The sequence below is a fragment of the Ambystoma mexicanum genome, chromosome 2q (assembly GCF_040938575.1).
Source record: "Ambystoma mexicanum isolate Mex_15411 chromosome 2q, UKY_AmexF1_1, whole genome shotgun sequence".
In the NCBI taxonomy this organism is placed as follows: Eukaryota; Metazoa; Chordata; class Amphibia; order Caudata; family Ambystomatidae; genus Ambystoma; species Ambystoma mexicanum.
The window spans coordinates 911,489,013-911,508,292 of record NC_090924.1 but is presented as its reverse complement, the minus strand read 5'-3'; the positions used below and the strand labels follow the sequence as shown (position 1 = coordinate 911,508,292).

Genomic DNA, 19,280 nt, shown 5'->3' with positions numbered 1-19,280 from the left:
GGTCCCATCTCCTGGAGTAGCTTGGGTACTCGAAATTTCCCCCATAATTTTCCGTCCTGAATCTCCCTTCTTCTGGGTTCAGGGATCTATTGTCCTGCAACCGGGGAGAGAGAGAGGAGGATTGTTTTGGAAGTTCTGGTTCAGGGATATCAGGGGAAAACGTTCAGATTGGGAGGTGGAATGATACTTCTCTCCTGAGGGAAGTTTGGAGGGAGGTTTCCCGGGGCAGTATTTACCTGATTGGCTGCCCCCATTGGGCTGTGGAAGTGTACACATACCCCAGGAGTGGTTTAGTACCCTTACACCTAGGACTTATATAGATGGCAGGGTCAGAGGGATCATTGTTCTGGGCCCCTGTCTGACTACCATTCAATTGGGCTGGGTTGGGGGTTTACTTCTGCCTTCCATTTTGCTTGTTGGCAGGAGGGTTACTTTTAGGCTCCCCTATCTCCAGATCCAATGTAGGGGTAGTTTTTACCTCTGCCACCTTCGCGCCAGCAGGGGTGTTGGATGGTTTGGGGGTTTTGGCTGTATTTATACTCTCATCATGCTTTTTGACCTCAAATATCCTGGTGGCCTGTTTAATACCCAATCCAGGGTCCTATGCTCGTGAAAATCACGCAACAACTGAGTTAGGATGTATTTGGAGAGTGCATGGAAATATATAGTTATGAACTCCCTACTATTTGTGTCCCCCCCCCAGGAAGTCTGAGCAAATGCACGCTTTAGCTCATGCACAAACTCTCTAGGCGCCTGATCTTGCCACACTGCAAGTTATTTGCAGCCGTACGGGATTCTTGTGGGTTCCTATGTGTTGAAAACTGTTTTCAAATGGCCGCCTTATAGTTGGACCATTTATAATGACCCGGGTCCTCCAGTAACGCAAAGAAAGTGGAGTACTCAGGTGAGAAAGTCCATTTTGCAAATGCAAACAATTCACATAATTCCTGATCTGGAATGATGCCATCATCTGCTCATAAAGTTCCAGGTGCTCCCATACCAAATATTTTGCAATCTTATGGTAGGGAATCAAAAAGATCTTTATGGCCTTCATCTGTCAAATCCTTTCTTTAACAAAACCCTTCTTCTGTTTCCCTGTCTTTCTCTTCTTCTGCACCAGAGTGGATTCACCTTCTGACTCAGAACTGCTCCCAGTACTCCCTTCCCTGTCTTCTAGGAGCTCCCTATTTCTATAAGACTGGGAATATCTCCCAGAACCATGTGTCTGGACTCCTCCTGCCTGGACCAAAGTGAGCTCTCAGGGTCACTCTCCTTGGATTTCCTTTCAGACCCAGGATGGAACACAGTTTCCTCATCCCTCCTACCAGGGAGTCTGGTGAATTCCTCCCTTTCTTTGAATAGGCAGAGGTTTTTAGAAGGCCCTTCCTAGGCTGAGGGTCTGGCTTTTGTGCATCAGAGAAGCGGGCAAGGTTTTCTCTTTGCAGTCGCATCTTCAGCAAATCTAACTCCCTGACTTTCTCATTATAAGAGTTTTCATGTTCTGAAGTACTTACAGTATTATTCCTTATTTCCCAGGAAATACTGGTCCGGCCACTTTCCCTTCTGTGTGGTAGAGATGAATATTCATTCTTATCAGACAAGGACTGGCCTTCTGGATCAGTTGGGCTAAACCTGGGTAAGTCAAACTGCCTCGTGTTTCCCTGTTCTTTGTTGGTGGCAAACATGAGGTCTGTTCCCATTTGTACCTGGGAGGTTGTAAATGACGGGCCTGAGGCCACTGATAGAATAGGAATCTCACCTTGATCAGTGTGCCTTGTCCCATATCCTGAGTGGTCAGGGTGCTTCAGAGCCTTTTTGTAATTCTCAAATTCAATTGTGAGACTCTCACACCTGCTTCTCTCTGTCCTCATTTCCTGCTGGTAATCAGAGAGCAGGCCTTTTTTCCTGACACTAAGGCCTGATTAATCTCATGCACCCTATTCTGAGCTGCCAACTGATCCTTTGTTTGCTGCACCTCATGCTGAAGTGATTCATTCCCCCTCTGCGAGCCTTGTATGCTGCGTGCATATTCAAGGTGCTTTTCCTTCCGGAGACTAATCTCTTTCTCTTGCTCATCCTTACAATTTTCTGCCTTTGATAGTTCAGCTTCTATTTGCCTCACACGCCTTTCTAACTCATTCCTTTCTTTTCTAATTCTGGCCAGTTCCTGAGAACCTGACTGTTCCTTTTTTCTATCTCTATTTCCAACTGATTTATCCTCTGTAATAGGACATGGTTATCCTGATTCAAGATGTCTTTTTCCTGCATGAACTGCGCCCTCTGTTGTTTCAGAGTACGTATACCTGAGTCCATTTCTGTAATGATAAACTAACTATTTTCCCTTTATAATGACTTGATTTGTTGCTTGAGGGCCACAATGTCATCTAACAACCCTCTCTTATGACGAATTCGGTCATTCAATTGGACCTTCAAGGTGGCTTACGGTATCTGCACCCTCAGCATAGGCATTATGCAGTGCAACAAACTCTAACTCTTTCTCTCTCTGCACTGGCTTGCTGTTGCGTTTTTAGTTAATTTTTGAGTTGTTGAACAAGATCCTGGGCCTGTGACAGGTCTCCAGCCTGATTCATCCTACTAGCCTCACCATTTTGCCAATGCTCTTCCACTAAAACCAAATGGAAATATAACTGGGCAGTTAGCTGAGCCATTTGTATCTGTTCTTCACAAGCATTCTGGGTCATGTAAAATGCCTCTAGTGCTTTGTGCAATATTCCACCTTCAAGCCAAATTTCATTGCTTACTGAGGTAACCTCCCGCACAATACTGGTTTGCCAGTTTCCAGCATCGCCATCAACACATTCTCCTTTAAGAAATAATGTACCTAGGAGATGCTCCTTGGGTTCACCAATTGGTACAGTATTCTTTTTCACAATGGCTTTTTGCACGTTGGTAAACTTTTCTTTATGCAGGGGCAAAATCACCCTGTTCCGGCTTGATTTCCTCACACAAATCAATTCTTACATAAATTAAATGCTTCACCTATACACCTCCCTGGGACTCAGGGGTCAAATCCTTGAGGCACTTTAACAAAACAAAGATGACTTTCTCTTCACCTTAATGCAATTGCATCAAAATGAATAGCCTGTCACAATGTACTTCTCATGGGCCAGGAATAGGCACCCAAATCCCAGCCACGAGCCCCCAATTTGTAACAGTTTTCTGAGAGGTCAACACAGGGAGTTCCTTCACTCCACACTCAAGGTGTCACGCAACAAACGGTTTAACAGATTCTTTTATTCAGCTCTACTTCAGATGCATATCATGCCCCTTGGATCCCTCCCCCTGAGCTACCAATGAGCCAAGAACCAGGCCATTGTACAGGAAATATGTTTGTATTTATTCAAATCAAAAGTAATAGAAATCACACAACTACACAAGCCACCTTCTTTGTGGCTCACCATTAACATCTTGTTACACAAATCAATTATACAAATTAGTTAAGAAGTTAGTTAGTTTAGAAAAAGAGCACAAGTCAAATGTCTTTACTTTCTACAAATGTCACTAAATAATTAAACTGATCAATAGCTGAAACACTTATAAAAGTGTTGCTATGCAATTTTGATTTTCCTGTGGGCTTAAATGGCTAGCAGTAGGATTTTCAGATTGGTACAAATACATATTGCAATTATGATTTCACCAACACATTTGGTTTAAAATAAAGACAGGGTGATTTAGCAGTTTGATTTTCAGACCCCTCCCCCCTACTTTGGTCTGTGTTGGGGAAGTCAGACAGAATAATTGGAGTGATTTAGGGAATTTTGGATGTTAGACCCTCTCCACTGAAAGGCCTGTGTTAGGGGAAAGTTGGACACAAAAGATTGGACTGATTTAAGAACAAAGACACCCCTCTACTTTAAAGAAGTCAGGGTCAACGGGACAAAAAGTATTACTCAATTAAATTATAGGCTATAGTTTTTCAGTGCACACTGACCGAATGGGGAATTACTGAATTAATCATGTTGTTAAGTAGGCTAAGGATCTACAAAGTTTTTCCCCCAACCCACTATAAAGGGTGAAGGATTTAAGGGAAGCAGACCCCCCACCTCTTGGCTCCCAGGGCTCAGTTCTTTATACATAGAAAGCCTCTGTTTAAAGTTCAGGACATCCAGCTGCATGCCAGGACCCTGTGAAAAGATAGGGCAGAGGTCTGGTCATTCCACTCTCAAGGATGGCCTCCCACTCTCCACCATAGGACCCAGACAGCTCTTAGGTCTTCCTAGAAATAGACAGCTCCACCCAGATGCACTCTCAGCAATCTCCTCTGGTGTTTCCTTGCAGTTGTCAGATGTTAAGTTTCATCAGCGCTCTTCAATGGTACATTTCAGCAGCTCTGTCTCTTCATCCTAGTGCAGTCCCCCTTATATAGCAGCGATGACATAACTAATTTTCCAATCTTGGGGAAGTACCCTGCCAGAGTTCTCACAACTAGGATTGGGCAGTTACCCTTTCTCTCCTCCCCACTCCAGCCCCTCTCTATGGATTTGTTTAAGAGTCTGGAACAGACATATGGCAGCTTAATTTACAGGCCCCGTTTTGATCTCATGCCAAATTTTTGGCAAAAACTACTTATGTGGCAAAACTTTATAATTTTACTAATAACTGCCATAATATACATATTTTCTGATTCAGCTAATCATGGGGAATTAAATAAGATGACAGCCAGGTCCGCACCATTTTGTACGGCCATGTGCCAATTTTTTGCTGCTTCAGGTAAGAAGCATAACAGTTATGAATATGCATGGTGGCACGTGCCTGTAATCCCAGCAGGAGTCTGGGAGGCTGAGGTTGTGGTTGGGGCTGCTTTTCACATACACTTGTGATCTGCTAGAGCTATCCAGAGTATATTCTGTGTAAGCCCAAGTCATGTGGCCAGTGTTCTGTTCCTGGTGAACCCCAAGAGAAGGGGACTTGTTTCTGTGTCAAGTGGGATCTACGAAATACATGAGCAGTGAGCTGCGCCTCACAGACATAACCTCTCCAAAAAAAAAGAATATGTAATTTATTAGCCATATTCCTAATGTTATTCACCACCAGTTCACAAACACTCACATTTGGCAAATTTTCAGATCAGCCAGAATCACATCTTAGATGGCTAAGCAATCCTCAATGCTCATCCTCCTTGACCTCTCGGCAGCCTTTGACACTGTAGATCACCCCTTACTTTGAAGCACTCTGTCCTCCTTCGGCTTCAAAGGCTCTGTCCTTTCCTAGCTCTCCTCTTACCTCTCCAATCAATCCTTTACTTTCTCCTGGGGCTGCCGCACCTCCTCCAACCTCCCCCTGAACTTTGCCATTCCCCAGGGCTCTGTACTCGGATCTTTCCTTTTCTCTCTCTATACCTCCCTTTTCGCCCCCATCATCTCTTCTTTCGGCATCTCCCACCACTTCTATGCTGATGACACCCAACTCTTTCTCTCCTTCTCTTCCTTCACCTCTGACCTCCACCACACTCTCTCTTCCTGCCTTACGGCCATAAAAAATTGGATGTCATCCCATTTTCTTTCTCTCAATATTGACAAGACCGAAGTACTTTTCTTCCCTCCTAGCACTCTCTCACCTTCCCATCCTCCCTTCATCCACTTTCCCCCTTCCAATCTCCCCATCTTGACCCATGCTCGCAACCTTGGCCTCCATATTGACTCCTTCTCCAACCACATCTCTCTAACCTCTCGTGCCTGTCGACACCACCTCTTCAACATCTGCAAGATCCGCCCCTCCCTCACCTTTCACGCTTCTAAACTCCTAATCTCCTCCCTTATTTTCTCCCATCTCTTCTAGTGCTCCTCTCTTCTCTTTGGACTCCCTGTCTCTCACCTGACTCCCCTAAAACCCATCTACCACTCCTCTATCTGCACTCTCTGTCTTCTCGGCCCTCGAGAATCTATTTCTACCTCACTCTCCAGACTCGGCTGGCTCCCCTTCCTCTCACAATTGAAATTTCAATTCCTCTGCCTTGTCTATAAATCTCTCTATGACCTTGCCCCCCACCTTTCCTCCCTCCTCTCATTCTGCTCTCCCTCCCGCTCTCTCCGCTCAGCTGATCTCTACCTTCTCACTGTACCCCCACCCCCTTGTGCCTCCTCATGCTTTCGCTCCTTCCAACTCTTGGCCCCCCTCCACTGGAACTCCCTACCTCTCTCCATCCGCTTCACCCCCACCTACCCATCTTTCCCCTGCTCCCTGAAAGCCCTTCTTCTCCACCCCCCTGATTCTCCTTCTCCACCTCTATTCCCCCTCATACCTCTTTCCACCCTTCCCTTCCCCTCCATCCCTTCCCCCTCCTCCCGATGACCTCAAATTGGACACTCAAACCACCATAGTGCATAGGAGGTCACCCGGCCCCGCCTTCCCCTCCCTCCCCCCTCTGAGTAAATTGTTCTAATTACTGTACCACTGGTTTGTTTCATGTTTGTAAACTATGCTTCATTCACTACTGTACCTGTTGTTATTCTGTAAAGCGCTTTGGTGTAAAGCGCTATATAAACTCAATAAACATAAACATAAACATTACAGTTCCCAGATTCACAAGTGGGTGAATTTTATATCTCCAAAATTGCCCAGAGTTTACCTACAAAATGGTACATTAAATGAAGAAAATCTGACTAATGGTTTCTGGGAAAAAGGCCTAAATGGTAATTGTCCTTTTAAATTAATAGTAAATCTTCATGTGGGACAAATGGCAACTCTCCTGCCATCAGGCCATATGGTCTCACTGGACTCGCCAGTAACCAGAGTTTTTTTCTTTATCAGTCTCTTTGTGTTTACAGCTTGCTCTTTGTAGTCGGTTGCCTGTTTGAAGTTGTAGCACCCAGTCTTCACAGCTTTTAGTCATGCTCTTGCCAAGGGGAACTGTCCTGCTATCACTGCCTTTAGAGCCAGCACTAGGGTTCCCACACGTTTAGAAGGACACACTTTAATGCAGTTGGAATTAGATGGGAGATGTCAGCCTTCCAGTTGGGGAGTTTGTGGTGACATGTGTCCAACAGCCAGCAAAAGGGTTTGCCTCTGGCCTAGAGACACTTTTTCATGAAAACAAAGTGGTTTTTGCTTTCAAACATCTGCTGGTGGTTTGCATGCGAAACATAATATACATTACTTTTTATCAACATGCACCATGTCCATTCCCTAATATTTTTCTGTTAGCAGTGGTACATTTTCACATTTAAACTGCAAAGCTATTTTTGCGTCAGTGTTGAAAAATCCTGCTATTCATGTGAAAGGGACTTCAGTTGGGGGACTTTGACTGCACCCCAGAGCCTGCCGGCTCAAAGCAGAGGCTCTCGCTCTTTGCATTCCGGGTAAAGAAAGGGGTGGCTGTCAACAATGATCCAGCCTGCATACAATTAGTCTAACGATGGAATCTGAAACCCGCAGCTCGTCAGCTGTTTCAGAATACAACTTCTATCATCACTCACTTCTGACTATGAGGGCTACACCTGATGGGAGTTGTAAGCAAAAACATCTGGCAATCCAAAGTTTGCAGACCCCTAGTCTAAGGGAACCTATTCCATGCACTCCATTACTGCTATTGCTGAAAAGTAGCCTGCAACTTCCTGTGGACAGGTTAAAGGCATTATACATCAGAAGGTGCCATTTGTAGGCATTATACCTACATGGGTTTATTGCACATCTAGGACTCCTGTATGGAGTGTACTACAGTCAGAATATCTCTGTGACCAGAATGCAGACAATCAACATCTATGGATGCTATGAAATAAGTTGTCTGCAACCTTTGGCTCTCCAGATGGTTTTGACTACAACTCCCACTCGCCCTAGCTAGCATATTCACGGGTGCAGTATCCTGGCAGTTGCAGTCCAAAACATCTTGAGTGGCACATGTTGCAGACCCCTGAAATACCGGATACCTCTGGGGAGCCTGACTGCTGGACAGATGCCTACTTTCTGGATTATTGCATGCAAACCAGCTCTTTTGGGAAGATTGCAGGCATTAAATCCATGGTGTGTGGGTGGGGTGAATGCATTATATGCATGGCAATACTACTAAACAAATGCTGCCTCTGGGGAAGATGGAAAGCCTGGGATGATTATGTGGGGGGGGGGGCAAGACTGAGCGACACACATTGCAGTGATCACGCCATTGTGAGTGCTGAACAAAGACACATGGCCTCTCTGGGGTCCTCATAACTAGAGTTGTGTGAACCAGGCAGGGCTCAGGCCAGCCTGGACCAAGAGGCTTGATCCAGATCAACCTGTGATTCGAGCCACTCCCTGAGCAAAACAAGGTCTGAGCCCCTCCTTCTAGCACAGAAAAGAAAAACAAATCCTGGCTGGCTGGGTGTGGACCATGTGATATATGGTCCCTCCTAGCACATACCCTCACTCCTTGGAGTCTGCATTTTTCACTCTATGCCTCCATAGTCCTCACACTGGTTAGGGTTAGGGGGGGTCACGCAGAGTGGGACCTGCAAATCCTTTTCGCAAGTCTTGTCAGCTGCATATTTCTATGGCTCGCTCTTTATGTGTGTGCTCACCAGGAGACAGGGTCAACAAAGCCAAGTGTGATGGTAAGGTCCTAAAAACTAGACAGGCACATTTTGACATCAAACCACACCAGTGCAGCAGCTCTGTGCCTTCTTCTAAGACAATGAAGGTAATTCACAGAATAACCCCTTCATTTTTAAACAGTGTCATTTTCCCATCATCTGGCTTGACATCAAAAAGGTTTGCATTCTGGGTCTTTCAGTTCTTGATTCCCAGTTATAAATGATGGACTACACGTCCTAAAATACAAAGAAAAAACGGGAGTGGGCTAGCATATCCCAAGTGCAATGGGGCCTGGTATCATGCATAATATTTGTTTCCGCTAGATCTGAGAAGATATGTGGTCAAATGTCTAAAGTGCAGTGGGTTGAAATACTAGCAACCACACTTAAAGTGTGTGATCCTGGGCAAATCATTACCATTTCACCATGCCGTATATATACCCAAATTGGATTGTCGGATATGGGTTCTTTGTTACCGGGGGTGAACGCTGGACCCTAGATATGAGTTTTGTGTTTTGCAGGGTGTCGGGTGGGGAGACAGGAGGCCAGGTAAGGATTTTGTGTTGTGCAGTTGGCGAGACAAGGCACCCTGTGTGGGACTCGTGTTGTTGGGGATGGAGATGCAGGACAGAAGGTGTGAGTTTTTTGTTTTGGGTGTGGTGAGGCAGAAGGCCAGGTGTGGGTCTTTTCCCGGCTCTTCTCGTGTTTGGCTCTTACGACCAAGCCAGGCCCATGACTCTGGTCTGGCTCAATCGCACCCATGAATTGTCTGGCTCCCCAACCTCTACTAATTACAGATGTGAAATCCCTTTGTTGCTGAGTGCTGCCACAGTGCATCTACTAGGCTGTCGTGGAGAAAAGAAAGGGAGACAGACGTGGAGAAAAGAAAGGGAGACAGACAGTAGAATGAGAAACAAGCAAGAGACAGCAGCAGGAAAGGGCGAGCTACAGGAACAGGAAGCAGCGCAGCGTCCATTTACATCATTCTGGAATCACGCAGCCTTTCCCACATAAAGGTGAGAGCAATTACAGTCCGTTATTTAATTTACCTCATCTTACAGTATAAGTAAATACTTCCCACAGTCTTCAGGTAGGAACTAGCCGGCAGGCTCAGGATAAAGCTGCAAGTGCTTTTTGCTTGGGCGTATCACAGTTGAAAGCGCTGCTTGGCGCATGCCCATGTCACACCTTCTTAATTTCCTCTGTGGATTTAGCAAACACTACTGCACTTTCACAGGCTCATCAAACATTTAGTTGCAGTTTTGGAAATGGGGTGCAATCATACACAGGTTTCATTTACCCAAGAGCATGTTCCTTTAATCCATAAAAGATGCCACACACTGTGGGCCTCATTACACGGAAGGCGGTGATCCAGGGTGCTATTAGCACCCTGGACCATGCCGGTAAATTACCGGCACCGCCTTGGCGGAAAGGGGATTTACCGCCCCATTCCAAGGTTGGTGGGGCGGTAAATCCCCCTTCCGCCATTGCCCTTCCCCATTCCCATTTCTGCCCCATAGGGCTCTATGGGAATGGGGAAGGCGCTAATTACGGCACCGCAATTTTGCGGTGCCGTAATTAGCTCCAAGGTCCCTTAGCGGGTTGGTTTTTAACGCCTGCAAAAAGCAGGCGTTAAAGCACCAACCCGCTAAGGGACCTCGTAGTAAGGCGGTAATGGTTAACGGTCACCGTTACCATTAACGGTGGCCGTTAACCATTACCGCCTTCCGTGTAATGAGGCCCTGTAACATTTTATTTTGTAACACTAGACGGCAAGCAATACCTGCTGGTACTTCAGATGAAAGCAGGGATTGTGACAGTGTGCAGCTCCATACCGGCATTCTCTTAAAATGTTGTGTTCCATTCATTTTTAAATAATTTCAAATTTGAATACTAGGCATGATCAAACTACCCATTCTAAACACGTATGTTCCTCCTTGTGAAATTCTGAGTATTGTGTCCTGCTGGAAGCAGATGGTATGGATTAAAATTGGACTTTGACAATGAATGGAACGCTGAATGGTTTCCTGTAAAGGTCGCTGGAGGTGGACATACCCGGTCAACAGTTACTAATAGTTTTGCCCATGGGGTTTTTGGCCAGCTGCTGAGCTACTAGATAAAGAACTCAAGATGTTTCCAATTTTCAACTTGGAACTCGTTATTTAAGTCTATCAATCTCTCTTGGTTGTAGCTGATGTTTTTACGTAAAAGTGCGCTGCCACGAATGTTTTAAAATGTTAAACTTTTACGTAATCACCATTTAAACCTTTGAGAAAAGCAACAGACGGCTAAACATATCTAAATCCAGCCCGGAAATGAGTTGTCCAATTGGCCTCTGTGGGGAGACATTTCACAATGAATCTGTTTTCTTTTCAGATTCCAGCAGTGCTTCTGTAGTAGAAAAGCATCAATATTGAAGATTCAGTATCACTACAGTAAGCACATTCTTCCTCTTGGAACTATTCAAGTGTGTAATGCCTGTCGCTGTTCTCCATGGTTCCACTGGTGATTATTTTAAATAAAAAATATGGATAGGAGTCATGTTTACCCAGGTGCCATGTCTGGACCCAATAGAAATGATGTGTAACTGGTTAAGTGGAATGTCCACTCGGGTAAGAGAAGGCCTCTGGGCGGCCTTTTTACTCGTTGGCTGCCTGAAAATAAGTATGTTTTTTTTACGGTTTCTTCCATAAAGAATTCTGTGGCTGGATTGCATAAACATGTTTTGCTGGTTTGGATTGGTTTCTGAGGGATTTGCGCCCTATATTACAGAACATCTATGTTTGTTTGCTTTTTTTAAGTGCTAGCTAGCTAAATTTTACCCTGGTATCTTTTACGGATCCTGTACTAAATGTTTTCTGTTTTGCACATCATTTTAAAGGGCAAACAAGTCTTAGCATGCAAAGTGAAACAACACGCCTGGCTGAAGGTGTTGTGTATGAGATTATTCTAATCTGGAGTAGATGAATTAGGCTTCACACTATCCTCATACTCACACATAAAATATTAGCACCAGACAAAAACCAGAGAGAAGATGTTTAGTACTAGAAACACGCTCAACCAACTCCAAAGCGCAAATGAGAAACATTGCCTGGGCAGTGCCAAGCCTGACCAGATGTCAGTCATTGATATAATGTAATTTGATGGAAATCATCAACTAAATATTTGGCATAGGCTGAACATTTGTTGAAATCTGGCCCCTGATCTGTGAGGTTATCCATTCAGCATTCCAACACTAAGGAGATACACAGAAAGCAACAGCAGTGTTTCTGATCTAACCAATTGTGTTTCTACCACTGCTTTGCTTTTAGGTATGAACAGTATCTACAGAACAACCCTTCGCCGCCCAGACTCCCCTGGGGAAGAGAAAGAGAATATGGAGGACTTGGACCCGTGTCACTTCCAGAAGACCATAGACCAAAGAGAGAGCCTCCTCCATTTGTGGCAAAGGGGCACCTGCATTATGGTTATGGCGGAGATCCCTGGCCAAGGTAACAGCTACCGTCTTCTTGAATGTTCCTGATATTTGATGGCACTGTTGGCCGTGTGGAGTGTGGAATGGGGAAAGTAGTGCTAACTGTGTACATGAATACTTGGTTGAGTGAAGGGTTTTCCAATGACGGCTTCCGACAATTGCAATGAAGTGAATGAAAATGTGTGGGTGGGTGCAAATACATATCCTAATATTAACACCCTCTTTCTGGAAGGAGTGGATGTGGAGAACATGTGTGCAAGACTTATTGTTCTGGTTCTGTCCATTCCGGTTCCCAGGGGAATTTCCAAATTGGTGTGGAACCTTCGCTGATCCAGGATTGGTCCTCCAACATGGAGCTCTTAGCTGATGCAGTAACTCCAAATGGTGCCGTGGATCTCCAGACCAATCTCTGTGGAATGGCTAAGGCTTCACAGATTGGGATTCTTTCGGTTCTGCACCAGCAAAATCCAGGAGCAAGTCAAGAAAAGGAATGGGGCAATGGCAGTTATTGTAATGTCTGCCATCCTTGCTGACATCTATCATGTGTATGGGTACATGGTGGAGACCTTGTCCTTTCACAGGTGCATGCACTGAATCCTTGACCCCTCTCCACTGATGGATCAGGCTAGCAGGAAAGCACTCGAGCGTGCACCACCTGGACGCGCAAGCAGTCAGACTCTTTCCTTTGGTGACTCTGCAGAAGAATAGGGGTGAAAGACCACATAGTAAAGATCACCCTGGAAAACAATGTCATTTCATCAAACTCCCAGGAAATATTTTTGGCTGATATGGCCGTTAACCCATTTTGGGGGGAGTACCATTAGTGGTTGTTTATAATGTGGGGTTCAGTCAAATTTGCAGTTTGCTATACAGACATCACTGCCAAAGAAAGTTGTGTGCAAGTTAAGGATGACATTGATGGCTCAGTGACACTACCTTTGTGTAGATCTGACTAAATAACAGGTACCACAATACAAATTATGTCAGATCTAGCAAATTTGATCCAGACGTAATTGTTGCTTTATATAACCTTTTCGACATGTTCACAAGTTCAATACACAATATACATCCAACACCTCTATATGGCAACTACAGGCTGATCACCTCAAAGTAAACATCACACAAACACACGATTTCTTGTTATGCAGAGCCCCTCTAGCTCCAGAGCACCACGACTCCTTGCTCACAGACACAGATGCATAGAGACATAGTGCAGGAGAGTGGCCAAAGGAATTGGATGCCTTCCTATAGGAAGAGACTGAGTGGGTGTCACAACATGGATTGAAGGTGACCTCAGAAAATTCAAAACAGTTTTTACAGTGCACACCAGGAGTAAATGCAGAGATAGAGAAGTAAGCATGATCTGCATAAAGGTGGCGATGTCCACATTACAGGCGAGGAACCAGCCTCCACGGACTATGCCTCTCCGTCAAGCCTCCAGAACGTGGAAAATGCATCAGTTACACAATGGCCCGGAAGAACCTTGCTGCACCTCTCACTTCTCCACATCTGTTGCCTGCATCGCATATGGGGCATGTGGCATGGGTGTATGCAGAATCAACTACAGTGTACGCATGCTTATGCTGGAAAAGTGATCTTTAGTAACCCATAGAACCTATATTCCATAGACAGAAAATAGTAGGACATGTGGTGTGAAAATGCCAAGAGCATTTGTATGTAACCACACATATGCTATGGACCACACATATGCCATGAACTGCAACACTTTTAATGGGCGACAGGCATTGTGAAAGCACATTTGAACTCTAGAAGCATGTCATTTCTCTCAGTCAATACTGCCTCAAGCAGTAGGGTATTTCAGTCACATGAAACTTCCGCTGATCAGCAACGTCATAAAGATGGCCAGGCCCTGGTGCAACAGGGAATCACCCACAAGTCATATCACCATAGCACTTGGGGCACACATGCACAGCCAACATATCGCTCCCACACAGACACAGCAACACTGTCGCCTTTTCTGTGATCAAGAAATAGCCAACGCAGTAAATGGTGAGGGATCATGGAAGTCATAGTCCAAAACATCTGGAGAGCCAACGTTTTCAGACTCCTGGCATAGTGAGTGATGCTGGATAGCACAGGCATAAGAAATGATGTGAGATACACATTGATGTCTTCAGAGCTCAGCCTTCATTGGTTGCCTGCCAGGTATGGGGACTATGCTCTTGCTTCAATTGCAGATAGTAAAAGAGTCTGCGATGATGATGAGGTACAAAGTTTCAAACCTGAGCCTGGGCTTGATGCCTTGACCCATTTTTTCACCTGGGTAATTGTGAGAGTGCTGGATTTATATTCCATCTGCAGCAATATTTATACCCACACGATCGATGCCCAGGCACGCCATGCCTGGCTTCTCTGACTGCACCAAATAAAACAACAGTAAAGATTACGGTCTGCCAAAACGAAACATAGTAGCAAATGCAGTTGATCCTCCGGTGACGTTGGCGGGAATGACTGATGCGTCCAATACAGATAATCCCCCTGTGGGTATTGATGGACAGAGTGGCCGCAATCTTGAATCACTGTAAAAATATCAGACATTCTGCGTTGAGTCAGAAAGGGGGCTGCACTCAGGCATAGCGAAGAGGCCTACGTCATCCACTATGTGAAGGAGAATGTGGCGAATGTTCATCTGCCACTCTATGCCAGGAGCCGACTACTGCATTCTTACTACGTATAGAGATGATAGGTACAGCCAGATGCTGAATGCCCATCAGTAGCTCTAACTTTTATTTATATAGCCTGGAAGGGCCAGAGATGCCAGGTTTGTGGGGCATAGTCTGTACTCTCAAGGCGTACGGAGACACTGTCAGGATCAAGGCTGGAGGCGTGTTTCTTGAGATTGTACCCACTGCCAGCCTTCAAAATGCACACTTGGTTAATTGGCCCTGTGCCTATCTTGGAAACATGGTAGAAAGTCTTACTCTAGGTGACATGAATGTCTCCAACTGGTTCCATAGGTTTCCACCAATGTTTTGTGAAACTACGGATAATGCGTCACATATCGTGGATTCCTGCCTGCTCCCTCTATTAACTGATTCCCTGTGTGGGAGACTTCTTATTGGTGGTTGTAGGGGGTGGAGGTGGCTCCTCACATAGTGATGAATGGACTCAGAGCAACTCAAAGGATCTTCAAGTTGATGATCCTAAATGAAGAAGGATCACAATGTGACACCTTATAGCACTCTGAGAATAATGGGGAAGGGATACTCGGTTTCTTTTTTGTGGGTATTCTGCATATCCACCTGAAAGGGTATTAGCTAATTTTTTCAGTGTATTTGTAAACATGACCACTAATATTGTGTGTGTTGCTTAAGCAATAAGCCCTGAGCTTGGGGGCTAAGGGGGCATTATCGCTTCAGGTAATGCCCCGGGGCCATTCGCTCTGGTCTTAAAGCAGGCCCCGGGGCATTACCTGAAGCAATAATGCATCCCCAGCCAGGGGCTTATTGCTATTAGTACCTCTGCACTTTGTACCAGGATACTAATAGTTTGCAAGTTGCGGTTCGCCATTTAAAAAAAGAGGTTGCCCTCTATGGATCGGGGAGAAGGGACAATGCGTAGTCCCTTCTTCCTTTCCATGGTGGCCATGCTGTCGTTGGAGCTGCACCGGGAACACTACTGTTCCCGGCACAGCCAACGGACATGGATGCAGAAGGTAAGTGGGGAGATGATGGGGGTGCCTTGTTGTGTCGAAACAGGGTCTGGGGTGAGGTTGGGGGATGGGACGCAGGGAAATGCACTTACCTGCAGAACCTGGCGACGGAAGATGGCGGCCTCCCGCTCTGAGGGGGCTTAGAGAGGTGTCTTTCCAGGTGTGGCTGCCACACCCCCTTCGCCGAGTACTAATTGGAAAGAAAATACTGATAAAAGATTCTCACATGAATTAAACGGTGAATTACTTTAGTCGTAGCCACCGATTTGCCGCTGTCTGCTCTCCACCAGGTCTTACTACTCCTAGATATCAAAAAGATATGGGGCACACCAAACCTTTGGTCGTCACACTCTCAGGCTATTACAACATTATGCACGCAGGCTCCCCCAAACATGTATTAATTACCTACAGCGAGTTCAAAACTCCACCTGCAAATCTGAGTCATAACACAAAAGGTTGTGTTTCCCCTCTGGTTATGGGGTCTCGAATCATCATTTTATGAAAGACACAGGGGGCTAATTAGGGGATCAGTAGGATTCCCATGTGTAATACAGCATGTTGATAGTTCCATTGCTACACTTGCTATCCTGAATGTTCAGCATGGCTTATGGCTACTGCTGCCAGGGCGGTAAAGTCATGATGGAAATGTGGTATTTTTAGCAGTCCAATAGCCATAACAAAGTCAGGGCAAAGCAGCATCTGTGCCGGCCGTCATTGTGAAGCCAGGAATGCTGATTTGTCTTGACTTTGTTCTGGTGGCTTGGCTGTTGAGCTCCAGGCAGCAGCAGAGGTTTTGTCTAGTTCTGTGTAGCCTCTTTGTCCTGCTGCAAGATCAATAGTGACCGGTGTCCGGTCCTTAAAGCACTGCACTCACTTCCAATGGAGCACGCATTCACGTTCATAGCCCACTGCAGAATGCCTAGGGCATGGGTGCACAACATACGGCCCGCGGGCCAGTTGCGGCCCGCCATGCCCTTTTGACCGGCCCGATTAGGAAAGTCTTTGTTGTCTTCCGGGCCGGTGAAAACACTGGCCCTCATTGGCTCAGCACACACACGCATCACGTCGCTCCTACGAGCCACGTAATGCGTGTGTGCTGCACCAATGGAGGGCCAGCACTACGGCTGGCGTGGCCCATAAGGCTTGATGCCGGAAGGCATTTCAGCCTTGGACCATGCCAGCCGTAGTGCGATTCCAGCGACTTCCAGCTTACCTGCCTGCCTGCCTTCCAGCACGTTTCCGGTAAGTGGTCTGTTTGTGTTTGTGTGTCGGGTTTGTTTTGCTTTATGTTTGTGTGTATGAATGTTTGTGTTTGAATGTATTTTGTGTATATGTTGAGATGCGGGGGTGGGGGGGTTTGTCGGATGTGTATGAATGTTTGTGTTTGAATGTATTTGAGTGTATGTTGAGATGCGGGGGTAAGGGGGTGTGTCGGATGTGTATGAATGTTTGTGTTTGAATGTATTTTGAGTGTATGTTGAGATGCGCGGGTGGGGGGGTGTCGGATGTGTATGAATGTTTGTGTTTGAATGTATTTTGTGTATATGTTGAGGTGAGGGGGTGTGTCGGATGTGTATGAATGTTTGTGTTTGAATGTATTTTGTGTATATGTTGAGATGCTGGGGTGAGGGGGTGTGTCGGATGTGTATGAATGTTTGTGTTTGAATGTATTTTGTGTATATGTTGAGATGCGGGGGTGAGGGGGTGTGTAGGATGTGTATGAATGTTTGTGTTTGAATGTATTTTGTGTGTATGTTGAGATGCGGGGGTGAGGGGGTGTGTCGGATGTGTATGAATGTTTGTGTTTGAATGTATTTTGAGTGTATGTTGAGATGCGGGGGTGGGGGGGTGTGTCGGATGTGTATGAATGTTTGTGTTTGAATGTATTTTGAGTGTATGTTGAGATGCGGGGGTGGGGGGGGTGTCGGATGTGTATGAATGTTGTGTTTGAATGTATTTTGTGTGTATGTTGAGATGCGGGGGTGGGGGGTGTGTCGGATGTGTATGAATGATTGTATTTGAATGTATTTTGTGTGTATGTTGAGATGTGGGGGGTGTGAATGTTTGTATTTGAATGTATTTTGTGTGTATGTTGAGATGCGGGGGTCTGGGGGTGTCGGATGTGTATGAATGTTTTGATTTGAATGTTTTTTGTGTGCTGAGTTGGGGGGTGGGGGTTCGGGTCTGTATGGGTGCATGCTTGAGTGTGTGTGTGTGCTGAGTTGGGGGTGGGGGTTCGGGTCTGTATGGGTGCATGATTGTGTGTGTGCTGAGTTTGGGGGTGGGGGTTAGGGTCTGTATGGGTGCTTGTTTGAGAGTTTGCTGATTTGGGGGGTGGGGGGTTTGGGTCTGTATGGGTGCATGTTTGTGTGTGTGCTGAGTTGGGGGGTGGGGGGTTCGGGTCTGTATGGGTGCATGCTTGAGTGTGTGTGTGTGCTGAGTTGGGGGTGGGGGGTTCGGGTCTGTATGGGTGCATGTTTGTGTGTGTGTTTATTTGGGGGGGTTTGGGTCTGTATGGGTGCATGTTTGTGTGTGTGCTGATTTGGGGGGTGGGGGGTTAAGGTCTGTATGGGTGCATGCTTGAGTGTGTTTGGGGCATAGTGTTTGGTTGGGGGTGAGGGGGCCATGGGGCATAGTGTTTGGTTGGGGGTTAGGGGGGTGAGGGGGCCATGGGGCATAGTGTTTGGTTGGGGGTGAGGGGGCCATGGGGCATAGTGTTTGGTTGGCGGTGATGGACAGGGGGCATAGTGTTTGGTTGGGGGTGAGGGACAGGGGGCATAGTGTTTGCTTGGGGGGAGAGGGACAGGGGGCATAGTGTTTGGTTGGGGGTGAGGGGCCCATGGGGCATAGTGTTTGGTTGGGGGTGAGGGGGCCATGGGGCATAGTGTTTGGTTGGGGGTGAGGGGGCCATGGGGCATAGTGTTTGGTTGGGGGTGAGGGACAGGGGGCATAGTGTTTGCTTGGGGGGTGAGGGACAGGGGGCATAGTGTTTGGTTGGGGGTGAGGGGCCCATGGGGCATAGTGTTTGCTTGGCGGTGAGGGACATGGGGCATAGTGTTTGGTTGGGGGTGGGGGCCATGGGGCATAGTGTTTGCTTGGGGGTTAGGGGGGTGAGGGGGCCATGGGGCATAGTGTTTGGTTGGGGGTGAGGGGGCCATGGGGCATAGTGTTTGGTTGGCGGTGAGGGACAGGGGGCATAGTGTTTGGTTGGGGGTGAGGGACAGGGGGCATAGTGTTTGCTTGGGGGGTGAGGGACAGGGGGCATAGTGTTTGCTTGGGGGTGAGGGGCCCATGGGGCATAGTGTTTGGTTGGGGGTGAGGGGGCCATGGGGCATAGTGTTTGGTTGGGGGTGAGGGGGCCACGGGGCATAGTGTTTGGTTGGGGGTGAGGGACAGGTGGCATAGTGTTTGCTTGGGGGGTGACGGACAGGGGGCATAGTGTTTGGTTGGGGGTGAGGGGCCCATGGGGCATAGTGTTTGCTTGGCGGTGAGGGACAGGGGGCATAGTGTTTGGTTGGGGGTGGGAGCCATGGGGCATAGTGTTTGCTTGGGGGTTAGGGGGGTGAGGGGGCCATGGGGCATAGTGTTTGGTTGGGGGTGAGGGGGC

General features: G+C 46.7%; 1 protein-coding gene across 2 annotated transcripts in view; it reads left to right on the top strand.

The window, feature by feature from the left end:
- SPMIP4 (sperm microtubule inner protein 4) overlaps positions 1-19,280 on the top strand; it is a 364,345-nt gene that overhangs the window by 95,364 nt on the left and 249,701 nt on the right. Inside the window, exons 1-2 of one of the 2 annotated variants that reach the window (XM_069648204.1) lie at positions 10,909-10,960; positions 11,837-12,016. Coding sequence is in view for 1 of the 2 variants with exons in the window: in XM_069648203.1 (XP_069504304.1) it covers positions 11,837-12,016 (180 nt within the window). In the remaining variant the exon portion in view is untranslated. Of the gene's footprint in view, positions 1-10,908; positions 10,961-11,836; positions 12,017-19,280 lie in introns of those variants that run through there. The other variant, XM_069648203.1, reaches the window with a different exon arrangement.